This window comes from Hippocampus comes, unplaced genomic scaffold (assembly GCF_001891065.2).
Source record: "Hippocampus comes isolate QL1 unplaced genomic scaffold, H_comes_QL1_v1.1 scaffold55, whole genome shotgun sequence".
Classification (NCBI taxonomy): Eukaryota; Metazoa; Chordata; class Actinopteri; order Syngnathiformes; family Syngnathidae; genus Hippocampus; species Hippocampus comes.
The window spans coordinates 533,219-553,610 of NW_017806170.1; the positions used below are offsets into that span (position 1 = coordinate 533,219).

The 20,392-nt window shown below is 44.8% G+C and overlaps 1 protein-coding gene across 3 annotated transcripts in view; it reads left to right on the forward strand.

The window, feature by feature from the left end:
* The window catches only part of pou2f2b (POU class 2 homeobox 2b), an 87,845-nt gene that overhangs the window by 51,031 nt on the left and 16,422 nt on the right, over positions 1-20,392 (forward strand). Inside the window, exon 1 of one of the 3 annotated variants that reach the window (XM_019896152.1) lies at positions 19,632-19,773. The exons of the other annotated variants lie outside the window; for them this stretch is intronic. Coding sequence (XP_019751711.1) covers positions 19,761-19,773 — 13 coding nt within the window. The 5' untranslated portion in view covers positions 19,632-19,760. Of the gene's footprint in view, positions 1-19,631; positions 19,774-20,392 lie in introns of those variants that run through there. 3 annotated transcript variants of the gene reach the window in all.

Sequence of the window (20,392 nt, forward strand, 5' to 3'; positions counted from 1 at the left end):
CCCTTCGTTGGCCGACCGTCCTAACCCCCAGATTTTTTTTTTTTTTTTTTTTTCGCTCCAGCCATCTCCCTCTGGTGCTGTTCCCTTAGCGACTGTTTCCAAGGTGCCCATTGCCAAGGCCATCGGGGTCCAGTGATGTCACACATGCATAACTCCACACCTTTAATACCACTCTCCCCCTCCTGTGCCCCTCCCCCCAAAAAACCCCAAACCAAAACACTTTTTAAAAATCGATCCCCCACATGAAATTTGAGTCTGAATGTTTCAAGAAGCAATGACTGGAAAGATACAGGAAGTAGTCTATTTTGGTCGAAAGTGGCCGTTTTTTGGTAATTTTGGCCATTTCCTGACAGGGGTTCTACAAAAGCAAATTTGCTTGAGCGATTTTGTCAGATTGCTACAAAACTACCTGGTGAACCAGACAGACCAGAGAGAGGGTTACGCTGAATGATAAGGTCTATTTTCTTTCTTCTTGATTGTAATTACCGCTGGTCAGAGCATAGGTGCAAATTTTGTATTCAATGAATACACAAATATTAACATGCGAATATAACTCCACAAGTCAAAGGTTGACCAAAGCCACTTATTGAAAACGCAGGCCCTAAAATCGTTATGAGCCGACATGCCCTGTCTGAAAAGACACGGCGACGTTCGTTTTGGTTGAGAGCGGAGACATCCAGGCAGAGGTCTTTCAAAAGCAAACTTGCCTGAGAAATTGTCCATTTGCTCCAAAATTTACAATTGAACTACACTATAAAGACCAGACAAAGGTTGACACTTAATTGTGAGCAATTTTACTGATTGCATAAGACTCCAGCATGGGAGCAAAGTTTGTCGTAAAATAAAACAAAAAAAAAAGGCCCAGACCCACAAAGTCAAAACTTGACCGAAAGCCCCACTTGAATTTTTTTGACAATTCATCCCTGAATGTCCGCTTTAATTAAGAATATGAAATGAAGGAAACTTATGAGGATTTGTGGTTTTCTTTATTGCGTGGGGGCACCTGATGCACCGACTTCCTCCATCGAAGTTTAGTTTGTGATTCTTTTTTTTTTTTGTCTCCCCAGCGGTGACCCCTTTTCTTCTCCCCGTCAGTGTAACCTCCCTACGTCCACAGTGTACATGACGCTCTACATCTGCTCCATGTTTAAAAGGTCATTTGTCAAATCTGACATTTTCTGCCCTTACCAAAGGTTTCCTCAATATCCCGTCTACCGCACCCCATCTCCCCTAAATCAGAATTTATGTTTCTCATCTGTTTGTTTGGCTTTCGTAGAAACCCTTCCTGACAATACATCTCGCTTCGGTGCCACAACATATCAGTAGAAACGTAGGTGGCTGAATTCTATCTATCCTTGTGTAATGTCGAATACACTACAATATGACAGATGTGCTCCCCAGTGTGCCTTTGTGCGCATGTGTTTAGGTTGTCTTGGTAGTGGAGTCGATGCTTTCTAAAAATGTCACTTGTAACTGGGAGATTCATCGCATACACGCGCACACATTTTGAAGTCTGACTTCGGTAATGGTGCATGTGTTTGTGCAATTTTGGGACGGCGACAGAGAAGGCTTGGTCCCCCCAACGTCTTGTGCTTGGTCAGTGGGGATGGCCAGGAGGTTTGCATTTGAAGAGCGGAGGGTGCCCGAAGGAGTGTATGGGTGGAGAAGGTTGGACAGGTAGGAGGGGCCCTGATTGTGAAGGGCTTTATAGGTGAGTAGGAAGAGTTGAAATTGAATGCGCTGGGGAACGGGGAGCCAGTGGAGGTTTTTAAAGACACGGGTGATGTGATCCTGGGTGTGGCTGAGCACGCGGACGGCGGCGTTCTTGATGTACTCTCGTTAATTGAGGAGTTTGGAGGTTGCACCGTAGAGGATCCAATTGCAGTAGTCGAGGCGGGAGGTGATGAAGGCGTGGGTGAGGGTTTGCGTGGCAGTGAAAGAAAGTGAGCGGCACTGTCGAGAGATGTTCTTGAGGTGGAGGAAAGCAGTTTTGGTGATTTGGGTGAAATTTTGGTCGAAAGAGAGATTACCATCAAAAAGGAGTCCAAGGTTGCAACAGTGAGAGGAGGCAGGACAGGGTTGAGTTGTCGCTCATGAGATTAAAGACCTATGATAAGCAAGTGAGATTTAGTGCAGTTGAGAATGAGAACGTTTGTTTGCGTCCAAGATTTAATATAAGCAAGACAGACAGGTTGGAGAGGGTTGTTGGGGTGATGGATTTGGTGGAGATGTCATCAGCGTACCAGTGGAAGCGGAGACCGTGATGACGAATTTGGCCGCAGGGGAGAAGGTATAGAGGATGAAGAGGACCAAGCACAGAGCCTTGGGGGACACCATGGGACAGGGGGCAGTGGAGGAGGAGCAGTTGTTGATGTGGATGAATTGTTTCCCGTCTGTGAGATATCAGTGAAGCCAGGTGAAGACATTGTGATGTGATTGCGGGATTGCAGGCGAGAGAGCAGGATGGAGTGGTTGGAGCAAAACATGCTCGTATTCAGTCAAAGGAAATATATTGTTAAAGTGTTCTGTGTGTGTGTGTGTGTGTGTGTGTGTGTGTGTGTGTGTGTGTGTGTGTGTGTGTGTGTGTGTGTGTACGTGCATGTGTGTGTGTATTTATTTGCTTTGAATTGTGGGCAAAAAATTCTGTAACCCTGCAGCTTACTGAGTCACTTACAGGAGTTCTTCTTTGTTTGTCTGCATAACTGTTGTACTGCCCCCTTGGTGGGCTGTATAAAACTGAAAAAAAAAAACATTTTTTTATTATTTTTCCTGTGTCGCTGTTCCGCATAAACATGAGGAAAAAAGATGGGTAGGATCCTCTGCAAATTTGCTGGAACAGAAGATGTGACCTTTAGCCGCCTTTGCATTTTACATCGTACTGTAGGCACTACACCTCCTCCAATTAATCACCAAGATGAAGAAATGGCCCGCCCGGAATAGACACCTGCCCAAATGGCTGTTATTGCTTTGAACCGTGACATTTGATACCACCGTGTGTGATGGTAGGCGCCACCGGCAGAGCTATAATGGAATATGTAAAGCTGATGTTGAGAATTGTGGTTAAACGCAAACAAGTATTATTTAGCGCCATTTGTACAAATCAACATCTCCCCTCTAATCAACACCTTTCTCCAAATGGCCACTTGCTGCGGTTGAGTAACGGATGAGTGACAGTGTAATATACATTATTAAAGTTGTTGCAAAGCATAGTTTTGTTGCCATGATTGTGAATGCAGGCAATGTCGCTCTCAGCTGCTGTGACAGTTGGGGAGGGTGGGGAGTGGGGGGAGTGGGGTGGGGCATTGGCAGGCTTTTTGAATGACTGTTCGCTTCTGTAGACAAATCAATGGTAAAGAGTGACGTTATTTCCAAGCTAATGCGTCTCGCTGTGTGTTCTTTCTGTTTGTGCTGGCACTTCGATTTTATCGCACCTCCTCCAACTTTGCTTCAGGAACCGTTTCCATTTCTTTGTTTGTCGTAATACGTGTCTTTTATCTCTGTCACCGCTTTCTCCCGATTGGTCCGTGTCTCTTCTAACCACCCCCATCCTCCCTCCTCTTCCCCGCTATTGATCCAGTCATAGTTTTCTCAGTCTTCACAGCGCTGGGCCGCTCTAATCAATACAGATAATTGTCTGCTCTCTCCCCATGCCAAACATAGTCTCTACCTCTCCCCTTGCTCTCCCTTTTTGTCAATGAACCCCAGTGTTTTCTTCCTCTGCCCCACCCTTGCGGACGGGAATTCCCGCTCCCCTAATGACGGGAGATAACCTGCTTTCTTTACCGATTCCCCCCCCCCACACACACTTATTTTAACAATTAAGTGTTATATTGTTACTATAACCGTTTTTAACATTGAAGATGACGTTATAACAGCTTGAATTGGAATCAAATGAACACAAAGAAAACAGTATTTTATCATCTTTCATATTCCCCCCCCCCACCACGACCTCCCTTTCCTCCCTCGTTCATCGATTACCGTGAGAGTCTGGGACCGGCCCGAACGGCCTACAGATGTAAACACGCTCACTGCTGATGTTGTGGTTTAGTTGCGGTTTGGCCACTGCCACCCTCCTCCCCCCACCCGCCTCTTGCCGCGCACATTGCAGCCATCGTCACCCACTGAAGACAAATAAACGCCTCACCTCAAGTAGACGCCAGTGATGATCTCATAAACACTTTTGTTTACGTCATTTCATTCTCAGGGCAATGAATTGATTGCGTTTCGCCTTTCATGCGAGCGGGCTTCCTCAGCTTATGCAACAAGTCTCGGTTAGGACTGCACCCAGAAAGCCTTTGAGACAGACGCGCTAACCACTGTGTTGCATGTTCTGGAACATGATCAAACGGTATGCAAAAATCCAACTTTATTAACCTGTTTAAAAAACTTCACGGTTGAGTAAACAAAACACACCACGACGCTCTACCGGAGGAAATCTGTCTACGTACTACGTCATGTCCATGCCTTTAAAACATGGACTTCGGAGCTGCAGTTAAGTAGAGGTAAATTAAAGGCTTTCAAATGGACACTCAAGTAAACAGTACACCCGATTGCACTGTGAAGTCATATTGTGTCTGTACATGTGTAATCCTGTGTGTTTAATAATGCATCCAGCTCACAAGGGCCTGCAGGTATTTTGTGTGTGTGTGTGTGTGTGTGTGTGTGTGTGTGTGTGTGTGTGTGTGTGTGTGTGTGTGTGTGTGTGTGTGTGTGTAGGAGTTAGTCTCTGGCGTATACTCTATCGCTGAGGCCAATCTGGAGCTGCAAGTTAAACCGCGCAAGCAATATCAATGCTGATGTATATAAAGAAAAAAAGAGCCGAGATCCGCGTGTTTGTGTGTGTGTGTGTGTGTGTGTGTGTGTGTGTGTGTGTGTGTGTGTGTGTGTGTGTGTGTGTCTAGTGTTTACACAAATCTCTCATATCCATTCACATCTGCTGCAAGTGATGTGCTTCTGTGCTTGGTCTTTTCCACAAGGGGACTAAGTGAGATGGAAACAGCGAAGCACTTATCAGCCACGATGTCGCTCACAATGGAATGATTTGCTCCCGTATGAGAAAACGGGAGGGAGGGCAACTGCCAATCATTCTCGTTTGAACTCAAAAATATACTCGGGGTTGTGTGGGGTTTTTTTTTTCTTTTTGTCACGGTAGCCGCTTTCACACCGAGACCTCGCAAAATTGGCAATTGGTAATAGAGGACCTGGCGTTATCCACTTTTGCCTCTTTTTTTTTTTTTTTTTTTTATAGTTACCGATTCATATGTCTCACCAAAGGTGGAAAATTACCTGGCGGACTTTGTCCGTCACATTCCTTGTTGGTGTCATTTACACAGAACAACAACGTGGTTGGGGGGAAAAAAGGTGCAAGTGTGTCATCTGTAGCCTCTTCGGCACAGATAATCTGCAAAATTGCTGGAACGAAAGACGCAGCGTTTATGTCTTTGCCTTTTTTTTACCACAACCCTTTTCACAGAAGGACTTCTCACAGTCATCGCATAAAAGAGCCTTTTGCATTCCACGTAGAAATAAAAATTTTCCCAGTTGAAATCACCAGTATACAGAAAAGGGAGAGAAAAAGTGGGGTAAGTTCGCGATTTTCCACCTTCTCAGGTGATATCAGAGCAGTAACTGGGGGCATATACTGTAAAATCTGTATCTGTTGTAAATGCGCAGGTGGAGAGATGCCGGATCTTCTGTTACGCCTCTGCTTGGGGTGGGTGATATGTCTTAAAATTTGGATCACATTAACAATTTAATAAAAACGTTGGTGTAAAAATGACGGAAGAGTTTCTGAATGGGTTTATACGGTAGAAATACAACAAAAAATGAAAACAAAGATATATCACTTTGTTGCTCGATGTGTTGCATGCAACTACTACTTGCGCTCATTTAGTAATAACGATACTTTTAAGGACTGTTTTTGTTTTTGTTTTTTTTTTGTTTTTTTGTCGCCGTGTAGTAACTTCAAACCCGTATCTCACTGAGTGGCAAAGACTTGCTCATGTTGGTGAACATGAGGACTGTTTTAAAAAAAAAAATTATATATTTTTTTAAATTTCAACAATTTTGAACGTGTTCAAAATAGAATAGCGACAAGAAAAACTGTTTACGACCTTTAAAACGGTTTGCAAATGCCTTTACAACCTTGAAGGAACCCTGACGAAAAACTGACAGTCGAGCCGAGCGCAAACACTCGCAAACTTTTGCCGCTGAAGGAGACTTGGTATGACTGCGTTTAGCCACATTAGCTAGCCGACCGTGCTCATGCGGATCAAATTAGCTTAGTGTCGAGCATTCCCCCAGTATTTTCCTGGGAAAGCAGGGAGGATGGGTGACCGTTCGAGACGGTCATATCTTTTTTTTTTTGTTTTGTTTTGTTTTTTAACCGGACCTAGTTAAAAATGATGCTGTCGCCTCCCTGGTCAGACCTGAGTGAAGCCATTTTCACCCTGAAAGAGATAAAAGGATGTCATCAACATGTGTTATTGGGATTGTTTGGTAGAGTCCAAATCTACACCATGAGCCAAATTTACAGCATCAACCATAAATATATTGCATACCCCGAGGTGGAAGAAATGATGATGAATATAAAAGGGGGCATCTGGTATGTTGGTGACTGTGTGTTGTTATCTGGAGACTTTTTCAAGTAGAAATCCTGCAAAATTGCACTAACGGATGATACCGCATTCATCCGCCTTTGCCTTTTATCCAGCAAAGCGGGATACGGAAAGAGACCACAGATAAACATTATCCCCTTTTACCCAGCCAAAGCCAACATTTCTACGCCGTTTTCCTCCTCTGGGCCGCTTATACAAAAAGGCAAAAGAGCAGAAACTGGGGCAAAGTCCACACAGCCATTTTTCACCTTCCGAGTATCAAAGTCGCAATGGAGGCGAAAAAGTCCGGCAAACGTGGCTAAATGGCAGGTCTTCTGTCACGCCAATTTTGGGAGATGTGAGTTTCCGTCCCAGGCAAAATGAACTTCACATCCCTTATTCGTGGCATTTGGTCGCTGGGCCTTCAGTGGGGACTTGCCTTTCTTAATCCATCTTTCAATACGACCACAATCATGCCACAATTATTGAATTAATCAATACAAGACTTTATGGAAATGCAACACCACTCAACGTCATACTCACCAGTGATGTTTAAATGCACTGATGTGTGCAGATCAGTACAAAGGATGGAAAAATACTGATGTCATCATGGGCTATACCCTGTGACGCCCAATTTGAAGAAACAGTCCAATTCTTAGTTTGAGTTGCATTGGCCAGCACTGATGATCGGAAGCCCTTTGGCAGATTAGATTGACATGGCAACACACACAGGTTGAAATCTCATTGGACCAAAAAAAGTCCAAAAAGTCTAAGCAGAGGTATCACGACCGTTGGAAATAAATTCATCCAGTTTAATTGAACAAGTAATACGTACATTCAATTTAGGCTCGAAATGTAGGTCACGGCTTCTGATCGTGTTTTTAGGCCAGCAGAGAATGTCTGATCGTCCACCACTGACCCCTTCGCACCCACCTCTGTTACTGCGGTACTCCTTCTGAAGGCAGAACAAAATTGCTAGTCGGAAGCGAGACGAAAAGTAGTCTTGTCTGGGGCCGTCTTATGTTTGTCGGCGATAGTGTGTTATCTGTGTGATTGCCCGCATTGCATGTGTGTGTTTGTTTAAGAAACTAAGGTTTACCCACGGGCTAGAAAGGGGCCAGCAGCAGGATAGACAGTGGAGGGCGATGGGTGGCGGTGTGTGTGTGTGTTTGGGGGGGGGGGGGGCTATTATTGTCGTTCGCCGCCGCCGGGGGGTTTGGAATAGGGGAGACAGCAGGGATCCTCTTCTCCCCTCCATCCCTCTTGGGAGTGGAACCGTCAACCCCCTAACCTTCCTCTAGCCCTCTGGTCATGGACTTGAACTCTGTCATCGCCCCCACCCTCTCTCCTCCTGATGGACAATCTGTTCTCCTCCCTGGCTGCAGCGCTGTGCATGCCATTAACGGATAAACAGCCCCTGTGTGTGTGTGTGTGTGTGTGTGTGTGTGTGTGTGTGTGTGTGTGTGTGTGTGTGTGTGTGTGTGTGTGTGTGTGTCCACGCATCGGTCAAATGTTTGGTCAGTTGGCTTTGGCGTGGGGTCGTGGCCCCGCCCCCTTTTCATGAATTGCTCGTCAAACGGAAAGAAATGCTCTTGAAATTGCTGAATTTACAAAGACTGGATTTACACGGTGTGCCTTTTTTTGTTTTGTTGTTTCTTTGAGGGGGTGGGGGGGGGGAGTAGCACATTTCGGGTAAGGTACCGTCAGTAGAAAAATAACCGTTTCGGTTAGTGTCAAAGCGGTCACATCGGATCTGAGATGAGCGCTCAACCGATATCGGATTTTTGGGGGCTGATAGTGATATTCAGATGGGATTGGGATGTTTGATACAATTTTTTTTTTTTTTTTGGTGCATTTGCGCATACCTTGTCAGCCTGTACAGTATCATACTCCTCTTTGCGATTACATGTTTAGATGTTCCCCACAAATTTGCCAATGGTTGTGATCTTTTTGAAATACACTGTCAGAATCCTGTCAGAACACTTGGATATTCCTCCATCCATTTTCTGTCACGCTTGTCCTCATTAGGTGAGCTGTGGCCGACTATGGATGAGGTGGAGAACATTCCAGACGAGTGACCAGCCATTTTCAGTGCGCATGGAGAGAAACAGGAATACGCAGTCATACCTACGGATAATGTAGTCAAACGAAACCTGGCACGTCATAACAGGACATACAAAAATCAGAAAGAAGAAGGGTCAGGGTGTCCGTCATTTTGCTTTGAAGGTATCCGCCCCCGGGACTCCTGCTTGAGATTAGCAGAATGACCACCAACGTCAAAATGGCTTTAGTCGTCACAAGTGACGTTGAATCGCTGAGATTGTCGTTTCATTGCACCTTTGTAACCTTGAGTGTGGAAGAGGAGTTTATTCACTCCTCCAGGTTCAACTGGGAGGCGCTTAAAAGGCATCTTTCCCTTCTTTATTCCTCTCGTTCATTGTTTGCGTGTTGTGGCTTATCAGATCCCCGGCTCCTCACTTGGAGCGAGAATCCAGACATCCTCCTCTCTCTTTCTTTCTCTCCGCTAACCTTTGAGAATAAGAGCAATGAATTAGAATTTCTGAGCGAGGTTGCGGACTGAGAGGAGGGATCGGCGCGAGGAGTGTGTGCGCGGAGGGGGCGGGTTGGCTTTTGTTGCGAGGCTCGCCGTCGTTGCGAAAAGGCCCCTTCAGCGCGTCCTTCGGCCTCCCCCCTCCGAGGGGCCCCGATCGATACAAACTCGGAGCAATAAAGCTTTCCCCCTGTCATCTCTGCAGAATACAAAGCAGAATAGAGGGGGAGCGAGAAGGAGGGAGAGAGAGAGAGAGAGAGAGAGAGAGAGAGAGAGAGAGGGAGAGAGGTGAAAAGCTGTTCCGCTAGCCAGACCAATTTCCTAACCCTCCTCTTCCTCCCCTTCCTCCACCACAATCACCAGCAGCACCTCCATCGCCCCCTTCCTCACCATCTCCTTGTCCCCCCCCTTAAAAAATAAATAAATAAAAAAACCAACCCTGCACCGTATAGCTGCATGACTTCTATCTCTCCATAATAAATGCTGCATGAATAAAGTATACATTCCCCAGTGCCCCAACTATGTGAGAGGAAACGTAACATGTGATAGGGAGGAAAGTATGAAAAGGAATCGTAGCGGGGAGGGGCCAATGCACCAGGAGCCAGGCGCATGTGGCGATACAGGTGCCGGAATATTGATGAAGCCGCAGCGAGGACGAGGTGAGCGGGTCAAACAGAAATCGCAGGAATTGAGCCAATTACTGTAATTGTAATCTGGATTCAAAGCCACGCAGCAGCAGTGACGGGCCGCGCACAAAAGGCCGGCGCGCGTGTGCGTGCACGCGTGTCGCCCGGCATGCTGCGTTGATTGGACCGTCCGTGAATTTGCGCGTTTCATTCTTCCGCGCTTGAATGGCAGCGCAGGAGTCTGCCTGCCAATCAACTATTGTGCGCTTGTCAATTTAATAATGTTTCTGTGCGGCCACCTCCGCGGCACTCCAGCCATGTCTTCATACATTTATCTATGTGTGCGTGTGTTGCTTCCTATATATTTCTCAGACTTTCCATCTCTCACCTCTAAACAACCACCCCCCCCCCCCAACCGTCATACTCTTTCATTCGCTCCTTTATTAGAAAACAGCAAATCCTTCAACTCTGCTTCTCATTTTGCTTAGAGCTTGTGTGGCACATCGAGCAGACGTTCGGCATTGTGTTTTGGGCATTAATGACACCGGTACAGCCTTGTCAGAGCCAAAAAGAGAGAGATTTTGAGACCTCGATTGCTGGTGCACCTAATATATATTAGGCCCATTTAACCGGCATTACGATGCGGTGTGTACCTTTTCACACTGCAGCGGTACCTTGAGTTACGAAGGCACCAACTTCGTTTTCAGTTTCAGTGACGCCATCGCTCGGCGGTGGCAGCAGAAACGACATCGGCCCAGCGTGTCCCGCATTGCTCACAATTTTAGATGCCACCAAAGTGAGCAGTAGGGCCGCCGATCGAAGAATCGTGACCCCGATATATTTCAAGTCGATGACGGTGATCAGCTGTGAGCGTATTCCCTCGATCAGATCCGGTGGAAATGTACGTGACAGCCAGACTGTTGACCTTTTCCTGGTCTATTTACGTGACAACAGCAAATCAATCAACATTTCCATGCTCTACTTTTGTGTGCAAGTTATAGAAGTCAACACCAAGTATTCGTAAGAAGTAAACGATGAGTGAATGTGTAGCAAACGCACAGTTGACGCCATCCAAATGCTGCCAGCCATGACTTGGGGCGTTGTCCTCGGAGGATGAGGCCCGTAAAGTCGCTTTGAGAAATCTTGCTTTTCGGTCTGTCTAATAATAATAATAATAATAATAATAATAATAATAATAAACTTTTAACATTAGATGGTTTGTGGATCATACTACATTATTATATCATTTAATTTATATATTAATTTATATTATATATAACAATTTGTTGTTTTTTTGGGGGTGGGGGGGTTCATTTTTTATTTACATTTAGTTATTTAATCCGCCATTATTCACGGTACAGGGACGTCCTCGGTTTACAACAGACCAAAGTCAAAACTGCCCAAGGCACTTCCGGGCCACAAATATAAAACAATTGAATGAAAACCCATTCCTACATTGCACTGGTGTGAATTTTTATGTTGCATGATGTTGTGTTCTCACACTGCCCAGCAAACTACGTGTTGTGTCAGAAACGTTCCAGGATGACCTTCCCAAAGGTTATATTTCAAACCCAAACGACAAACCACAAGTTTTCCTGTTCACTTTGGACCTGACAATCAAACACGGCGACAGGAAGTTGTGGGAGCACAACCGCTTGCTGCTTCACCGTGACAACACGCCTATGCACTGCTACTACTCACTACTCGCTACTGAGCATCTGACACTTCCTGGCTGAGAACAACAACACCGTGCTGGAGCGATCACCTGACATGGCTGTGTGTGATTGGTTTTTTTTTGTTTTTTTTTTTTTTCCTCCTCTTTCCCAAGCTCAAAGGGTGGATGACAGTGCTGCCGAGGAGAATCCTTACAGGACTGCGTGAAACTGTGGCAGAGAAGGTGGGATTACTTGGAAGTGGAAAACTTGTCGTTTAGATTTCAAATCTACTTTTTGTGACAGCAGTCCGGGAACCTTTCTGACACAGCCCAGCCCCCGTAGTTCGTATCATGCCATTTGTGTCCTCCAAACATCATCCGTGGGTTCCCGTATTTGATTTCTTTGTTTTTTTTTCTTGAGCGGTTGTCCCGTATAGTTCCTTGTAATGCAGTTAAAAAGCGGATCTTTCCCACCTTCCTTTGCGTCCTTGCCACCTTCATCCCGTCTCACTTTCAACATTGTCCCCTCTTGCTTTTTCATCATCATAGGCTCATTTTGTCAACTCCACGTCTCCCTCTCATCCCTCACCCTTCCTCCCTGCCTTCCCTCGCCCCCACCCAGCCTCCACCCTTCTGGCTCCCCGGGGAGGTCAGTAATAATGGTAGTGATGGAGTGAGAGAGGGAGGTGCGATTATTGTCTTGTCGGGAGTCAGAGGAATCGATCGGCCCAGAAATATGAGGCGCGCGAACGAGCCGCTGTGTCAGATACAATAACCACCCACTCCCGGGGGCTTACACACACACAATGAGAACACGTTTATTTGTGGAGACGTTGCAGACAGACATTCGTTTGATTCTTCTTCTTTTTTTTTTTTCTCCCCCTGCATTAACAAGACACGCTCTCATCCCTCTTCTTCTGCGGTGCAGGCGGTCAATCATCTGCATGCTTTGATTGGAGATAAACCTCGGGATGCGCTCCGATCATTCCTCATGCACAGATAAAGGGCAAGGCGTGGAAAATGGCTCGCGCACCTTTCACTCGCTATAAACAGACACACACACACACAGCAGAGGCGTGCACGCTCACACTGAGACCTTTCACTGCTGTTGCCTGGCAACGTGGCCGAATGTCCAATCGGAGGCGAGAAGAGTGGCCGCTGATGTCACAGCTGCTGCTGACCAACACGACCGAGAGAGGAAGACGGAGCGAGGGGAAGAAGAGAAAGTTTGAATGAGAGGAAGACAAGGGCAAGGTCGCTCACATTCACACGCACACACAAAATGTATGATGATGATGATGCAGGAAAGGTGAAAGATGGGATGCTTGGCCAAAAAAACAGCAACTCCTGGAAGCCCAATTTTCTGACTTTTTAGATCTTCCTATCAAGGGCCCTGCAAGGCCTTTGTCTGGAATCATACTCATCGCCTACTCACTATGTCGAGATTTTCAAGTACTGTTTATCGTAAAACGTCTTCTACATAGCCAATATAGTGATGAAAGAGAAAGAAATGAGTCCCAAAAGGGATCATTCACTCATTGCTTTCTCCCTAATCACTATGTCGGGATTTTTATACACTGGACTATATATACTGTATGTAGTTCCCTCATCAGTTTTCAAAGTCTACAGCCCGGATAAATGCCAGCTGGTGGATTTAGTCCCCCCCCTTCAAGTCCACCTCTTGAAGGTATTGACTTAACCTGGAAAGGTACCACATTTAAGCTTAAACGTAAACATTTTGGTTTGTCTTAAGCTTGCCGCAAATGTGAGTGACGTCACGCCCTCCCCGAGTCTCGCGCCACCATACTGATCAATGGCAATTCCTCTTTGCAAAAAAAAGGGTGCAAGTGGTATATTTCGATTAGACAAAGGCTGCTTTTCGTTGTTTATGATTATATTGTAGTTTTAATTATTGGCTTGTATTATTTTTTTTTTTTTGTGTACAGCGCTTTGTTATAGTGGCGGTGGTTCTGAAAGAGCTGTGCAAGTAAAATCGAAGTGAGTTGAGATAAGCAGATATCCCTGCCATGTAGATAGCTTTCTTTGCCCACTCAGGACAATGGTCAAATAAACCAAGTTTCAACTCACTGCTTCATTTTGGTTTGAAGCAACCATATTGGGCCTACTTTGACAAATTTCTACTCACAAATTTTCCCAAATGATGCCCATTCAGAAGAAGGTAACCAAGATGGCAGACGCTGTCTCACTTGGAATATGCCTTCAAAGCGTGACCGCCATTTTGAGGATTTGCCATGATAAAAGGGGTCATCTCGCTCTGCCTGTTTTGGCCCACGGACCTGGGCTTGCCCACCACCATCAGTGTAGATGAAAGCTTAAGGCTGAGTGTAAGTGAACCTCAAGGCCGCTTGTCCCTGGCAGTTGCTTTTTTTTTTTTCTCCCTCCCTAGAAACAATTTCAGTCTCAACCTTGGCATATAGCGCCGTGGGAGACGGCCGCGGGGTCGTTGTGGCCCGCCTCCCCACGGGCCGGCCACATCATCCAGGAGAGGTGCGTCGAGCGCGTAGGCGTAGGTGAGATGTTTGCGTTTCCCGTACGACAACCTCAACTCCTCGCCGCTCTACTTGTTTCTAATCCCGCTGCGACATCCTCACCCACCCGCCGCAAAAACACTGGACTGGATTTTTAATCTCTCACCTTGCAGTCTTGCGACTCGGACGACATAGAGGACTTGGCGGCTCCATCAGTGAGCCGCCGTAAGAGCGGCAATGTGATGGATTAGATGAATTAGAGGCCGTGTGTGTGTGTGTGGAAATAGGAAGACCGAGCCAAAGCGAGAAAGGGCCGCCGGACTCCTCTCAAGAGTTCGCAGTAGGCCCGACAATGAGCCATTACGAACGCATCCTCCGCCTTCCTTTTCTTCCTCTGTCCATCGTCACCTTGGCTTCCATCACTCGTTCACCTCCCCTCCATCTTTTTACTATTCTGTCGCTCTTTGTAACCCCCCACTCCTATCTGCCGGTCCTCCCTGTGACAGTGTCGTGATTGATGGCACTCTAGAGGCCTCAGCCTCCCCCATCTTCCTCCCTGGGGTCGCTCTATCGCATTGTGTGTGTGTGTGTGTGTGTGTGTGTGTGTGTGTGTGTGTGTGTGTGTGTGTGTGTGTGTGTGTGCATGCACCCTGCCTTATCAACACAACTTTCAGTGATAACTAGAACACACCTTTAAAAATAATAATAATAATTTACAATTAGGGTGTTTCAAACTGAGGCGGTCCTGCGAGGGCCGTTGTAAATTTCTGAAGAAATGTGATCGTCTTGGAAATCGCGTTCGTCTTCATGATAGGAATGCCTGGAAGGCAGTCATCATTCCCATTCCAGAATCAAAACGTGCAGCACATTCAAGTAAGCGTCTGATCTGTTGTCAATGTTCGAAGAATTGGCACACTACAAAAACGTCCACATTTTTCCACATTACAATTCTTACATTCAAACATTGTACATCATTCCCTTTTCCTTCACGTCTTGACCGATTCAAAGCATTTCAACTACATTTGCTTTCCCATATTCTCAAAATTCCACATTTTCAAGCAAAGTTACCACTTTTAAGGAAAAAATATATTACGTAATTCCCTTCTTTAAAATGATATTCATTAATTCATTCAATATCTTTCCATATTATTCAGTATCTTTACAAAATCATTCCACAGCATTCGCACGCAATTTCTCGAAAAGCAATTCGAACCAGTGTAACTTCTAAGTCCTACTTTAAGAAAAAAAAAATTTTAATCCACATTTTGAAAGTGTCCCAATGAATACATACATTTGACAAATTCAGCGCTTCCCAGCTAATTTTAACCCATTTTAACTTGTTCAGCCGTGCAAGCATTATTCCGACCTTTTCACAAAACAAACGACACTTTCTTCATTTGAAAATTCTCTCTTTCAATGAAGTATTACAGATTTACCTCGAGCCGACGATTCAGCTTTCATCCTCAGTTTTCATTTTATTTATTCATTCATTTATTTAATTTCTCGCAATCTACATTTCCCACAGTTCCGATTCCTTCTCCAGGATTTCAGTTCAACGTCAGCAGTCACGCGCAATATTGACACAAATGGCATTTTCCTGTCGGTTTCACGTCTTGAAAACCGTCTTCAAGTGGGGCTCAATGAATCCCATCTCGCATGCTGAGCTCTCGCTGGTTGTCTTCCTGCACCCGGAGCCTCGTGTGGCCATGCTTCAATTGAGACCAGTATCATCCAAGTGGCTTGGCCGTGGTGTTGCTAGGTCTGGTCTCCATGGTAACCAAGGCTGAGGGGGACAGGAAGACCCTCCGTGGCCGTGAACTGTACACACAAGACAGCTTGGACATTGATTCGCTCGTGCTTTCTATTCATTTTATTTGCTTGTTTTACCGGAGCGATGCCCATGCCAATATGCACGCGAGCGTACACACGCAGGTGCCCACGCACGCACACACTCTTTGCTTGTTATGAGGATAGATTGGACACTGGACAAAGGTCACGGCCAAAGCCAGTGCTGCTCAGACAGCCTCTGACCCCTGGATGCTCCCCCACGCCCGTCTGTCAGTGTCCTTCCTCACACATCACGCACGCACACACATACACGCACCCGGTCACCCACCAGGGGTCATGTACAATCACACAAACACATCTGCTGCCCAATCGGTGGAAGCGAAATCACAGTTGACATCTGTCTTTTCGTATGTTGATGAAACGGATGGAAATCGACTTATTCGCAGCAAATTTTAATTTGATCGATGCGGTAATTTCTCACGTAATGGCTCCGACTAATTAGACCGGTGAGTGCAAAACTGAGCAAAATGTCTTGTTTGCACAGCAAATTTCAACGCCGTGTTTTCTCAAATAATGCAACCTTCGCTCATAGACTTTGCTAACCAAAACAGCAGCGCCTACCAACGGCAGGTAAATGGTGTGGATTGTGGAGTGAATGTCCTTGCGCAGTACTGTACTACCTTCCATTATGTGGAGGCAATTGGTGTTCCACAATGGAAAAAAATGAATCGTGTGTTGAATTTCCTCAATTTTATTTTGTCAAGTACTTGCATGAAATAAAATCATCTGCATCCAGACGCAATTTTTCAGTAGAACTTTACATCTACTTAAAAATTGTATCTGGATCCTGATGATGTTATTTTGTGTGCATCCACTTGATGAAATAAAATTGAGTAAATACAAGACACTATATTTTTCAGTGAGGTCACTCGTCAAGTGTTTCTGACTTGTTTTTTTTTCTCCATCATAGTTGTCTTTTTGTTTTTCACTCCACATTCCCTTGAGTTGAGTTTACAAATTTAATGTAAACTAAAATACATTTTTTTGTTTTGCGTGGGGTAAACCATAAAAATAATCTGTATTTGTTTTAACATTTGAAAAAAAAAGGAACAAAAAGGGCCTCCAAACCACTGTGATTGACTGTAGTTGAATTATGTAATAATGCAGAAATGTTCATTTTTTAAGAAGTGTAAAAATATGTTTGCAGAAATAGATTACTCCTCTCACTTGCAGTTTTGTAAATAATCACCCCTGATCATTTCAGTGTCTTTAAAAAAACTGAAAATAATCCTCCTCGGTTAATACACATCTATTGTCAATCATTTCCGAAATTAATGTTGTACTTTTGTAAAAGACTCCATTGTGAACCTAACCCGCAGCACCTACTGCGGAAGGTCTGAATGTTTATTCCCACCGTACAGTAGACAGGTCGGAGTGGCCGCACCACAGTGTCGCGCGCATCCAGTCGGCCTCGCTTCTTGACGTTGTCGAATTGTCATTTAGAGGACAGTCAATTTTAATATTTGGCATTTTTGTTGACTCCGTTTGGGGAAGATAATATTGAGTCCAATTAAATTCCCTTTTATTGAAACAAATGTCTGCCCCCATTTTTTAGTGGTTTTCTGTTCCTAATATATTGATGCTGATTTTTAATATGACAGTCTTCTTAAAATGGAGAATGTGCATTACACTTTGGTAATTGTCAACCTTTAGAATAGTTAGTTATACGTTTCCAGTGGCAATTGAGGGAATCGTGTTGCTGTGGAAAAGTGACCATGAGAGGCCACACTGCCTTCCCTCCTCATTGATTTGCGGCTCAACAGCGCTACCTTGTGGCCACTTGAACCTCCTGTCATAGTGAAGCGTCAACTATCCAGCCATTGCTTTTTCAATGGCGCTTGTCCTCATTTGGGTCCCGGAAGGGGGGGGGGGGGGGGGACTAGTCTCCACCCCGTTGCACGACGCCCGTTGCACGACATCTACCTTATACCTTTTATGGACAGTTTCGAGTTTTTAATGAATCTAACATACTTGTTAGGAAGGAGTGAATAAAAGGGAAGAGACAAAGCTTGGTTGGCATCATTTCACACTTAAAAAGGGAAGTCAAGTCAAAAATGTTCTTCACCCCCACGAGTCCACACTTTTATCCTAATGAATATTGCGTTTGCGGAATATCCAATAAGCAGCAAAATTCATCCCTTTTTTCCTCCATGTCGGGGTGGGAGGGGGGGGGGCAGCCATTTTGCCAGGCACTGTCGACTGCAAGTGACATGACAGTGCTTAGGGGCTCATTTATATTGTGGGTTTGGAAGATTTATCATTCTGCCTAGAGCGCAGTCTTAGTGTGTTACTACCAACATTTATACATCGATTTGCTAACTGATTCTAATTCCGATTTACCTGCTGCCATCCAGAAAAGTACAATGTACAAGCAACGTAGCACGTTGTTATACTCGTAGTATTATACAATGTGCTATACTCACCTGTTCCCTTCATTTTTTTCCCCCTATCTTTTGTAATGTGAATGGCATTTTCCCTCTGAATAGTTATTTTTTTAAATTGTATTTTAGATCATTTAATATTTTTTTGTCTTATTGTGAATGGGTAAAAAGTAGATATCAAGTATCAAGTACAACTACAGTATAGTTGTCAATATTGGGTGAACATCATTGTGATGGTTTTGTTCAGGTCTATCGCCAGCCCTATTTTACAACTTAACCGTGTTGTGCTTAACAGTTAACGGTTGAACCTGTATTACTTTGGGCACTACAGCTTCTTGTTTCTTTCAAACCTAGCTTGTAGCAGACGCGTGCACATTTTCCGCACGACGTCTTTGATCCACTGGTGTAAACGACACTTTGATTTGCTCCTCTTTCATCTATCGAACTGTTTCAAACACCAAAGTGTATGCAGGAAAAGTGGTTAAGATTGCACGACTGTCTGTGTCTTCTGTGTCATGTTGTATTATTTTGTCATTTTACGTTAACTGTTCTTTTGACGGCGGCGCGTTTGAATTCATTTTGAACAAAGACTAAAACTCAGAGAGTTGTCTGTTTTTTTCACTCTTGTTTATCTATGACAAATGAATCCAAAATATTTTATTTTGAACTTGAATTCTGTATCGTAAAGTGACAGTTCTGCCTTATGTCATAGGTGTAATAGAAATTCGGTGACTTGGTGTTGGTATTGGTGAATACTGAACTAGAGAGTGGGAAAATGTTATCGAGGAGGACCCACCGCCCCCAAACAATCTGTGTTTTCTATATTCTCTATATTGGAATTCCACCCGTTCCAGCGAGCTCTAGAATGACTCCACATCAATAAACTGGTTCACCATTCCACCGCGATGCTCAAATGTGTTCTTTTAATTAATAATTCTGCTTGACAAAAAAAAAAATAAAAAACCTCCTCCCCCAGCCTACATCCAGTTTTAGCAGCAGTGGGTTGGTCTATTTCCTCCCCTTCCCCCAAACGCCCTCATCAAATTTCCGCCACATTGAGGATGTTATTGTATGGCCGCACGTGTGGGATGGTCAACCCTGCATCCAATGCATACGAGTCGAGTGTGTTGTGACTCTTTTCCTTCCAGTGTGCAGCGTGTGAGTGGCACTTTCCAGCTGCGCTGTCACTTTCCACTCCGGTCTGTCATCCACCTGACATCTTCTGTCCCTCCCACTCTCGTACTGTCACATACTCATCATCCCTCTCTCCTCCCGCCTTTTTCATTTCTTTCTCTTCTTTCACTGCCAACCTTCCTTCCTTCTTTCCTTACCTTCAGGCCCACTTACCACACATTGTTGACCCTCACTTTCTGTCGCGGTGCAGGTTGTGATAGTGGAGGAGGAGTGGCTTAGTGACTGAGTGAGTGAAAGGGAGAAAGAGAGAGAGAGAGAGAGAGAGAGAGAGCGTGACTGTCCTTTTGTGTGTGTATTACAGTGAGTTATTCTTTACCCGTGCGCGCACACACATATACACACTCACGCACATTGTTGCACTGACTTTTTTTTGACTGAGACAGCAGCAATTGCATAAAGCAAGGATTCATTCTTCTCCACCATGTGGTTGCCAGGTGAGTGTGGACTACTTAATTTGGCAACCAATTACGCCAGGAGGGCACTGTGTGTGTGTGTGTGTCTAATTGGAGAGCAAGGGGGTAGCCTGTGGGCGGGGAGTTAAGGTGGACAGGAAAGGTCAATGTTATGTTGTGGGCAGTCTATACCTTGTATTTTTTTATTTTTATTCACGTATGATCTCATTTGTCTTTACGATCAGCAAAGTGCGTTTTGTTAAAGTTGGCCACTAATTTTGCTAATTTGCCGCACTACCTCATGTGCAGGTTAAATTTTGTCTGATCATTTTTGTGTAAATCACAAGACGTGATCGTGTTGTGATGGTCAGCTGGAGGTCAAGAGCGCTTGTTAGTACCCGCAGCCAATTACCTCTTAAATGTCTCCTTTCTCCCTCCCTCAGTGGTGAATCCGAGATGTCTTTTCATGTTATTAATAATTCTCCGTATGAGCTGGCTAAATTGACCCCCGACAGTGGTGCAATGATGCTACAAATGTCACAACAAACTAGAAATTCACCCGACTTAAAATGATCGAGGTTACACAATTGCTCCATTTTTACTGCTGACTTTTTTTTTTGTTTTTCTCCGATTAAAAACTTGTAGATATTTTTTTTCTTTC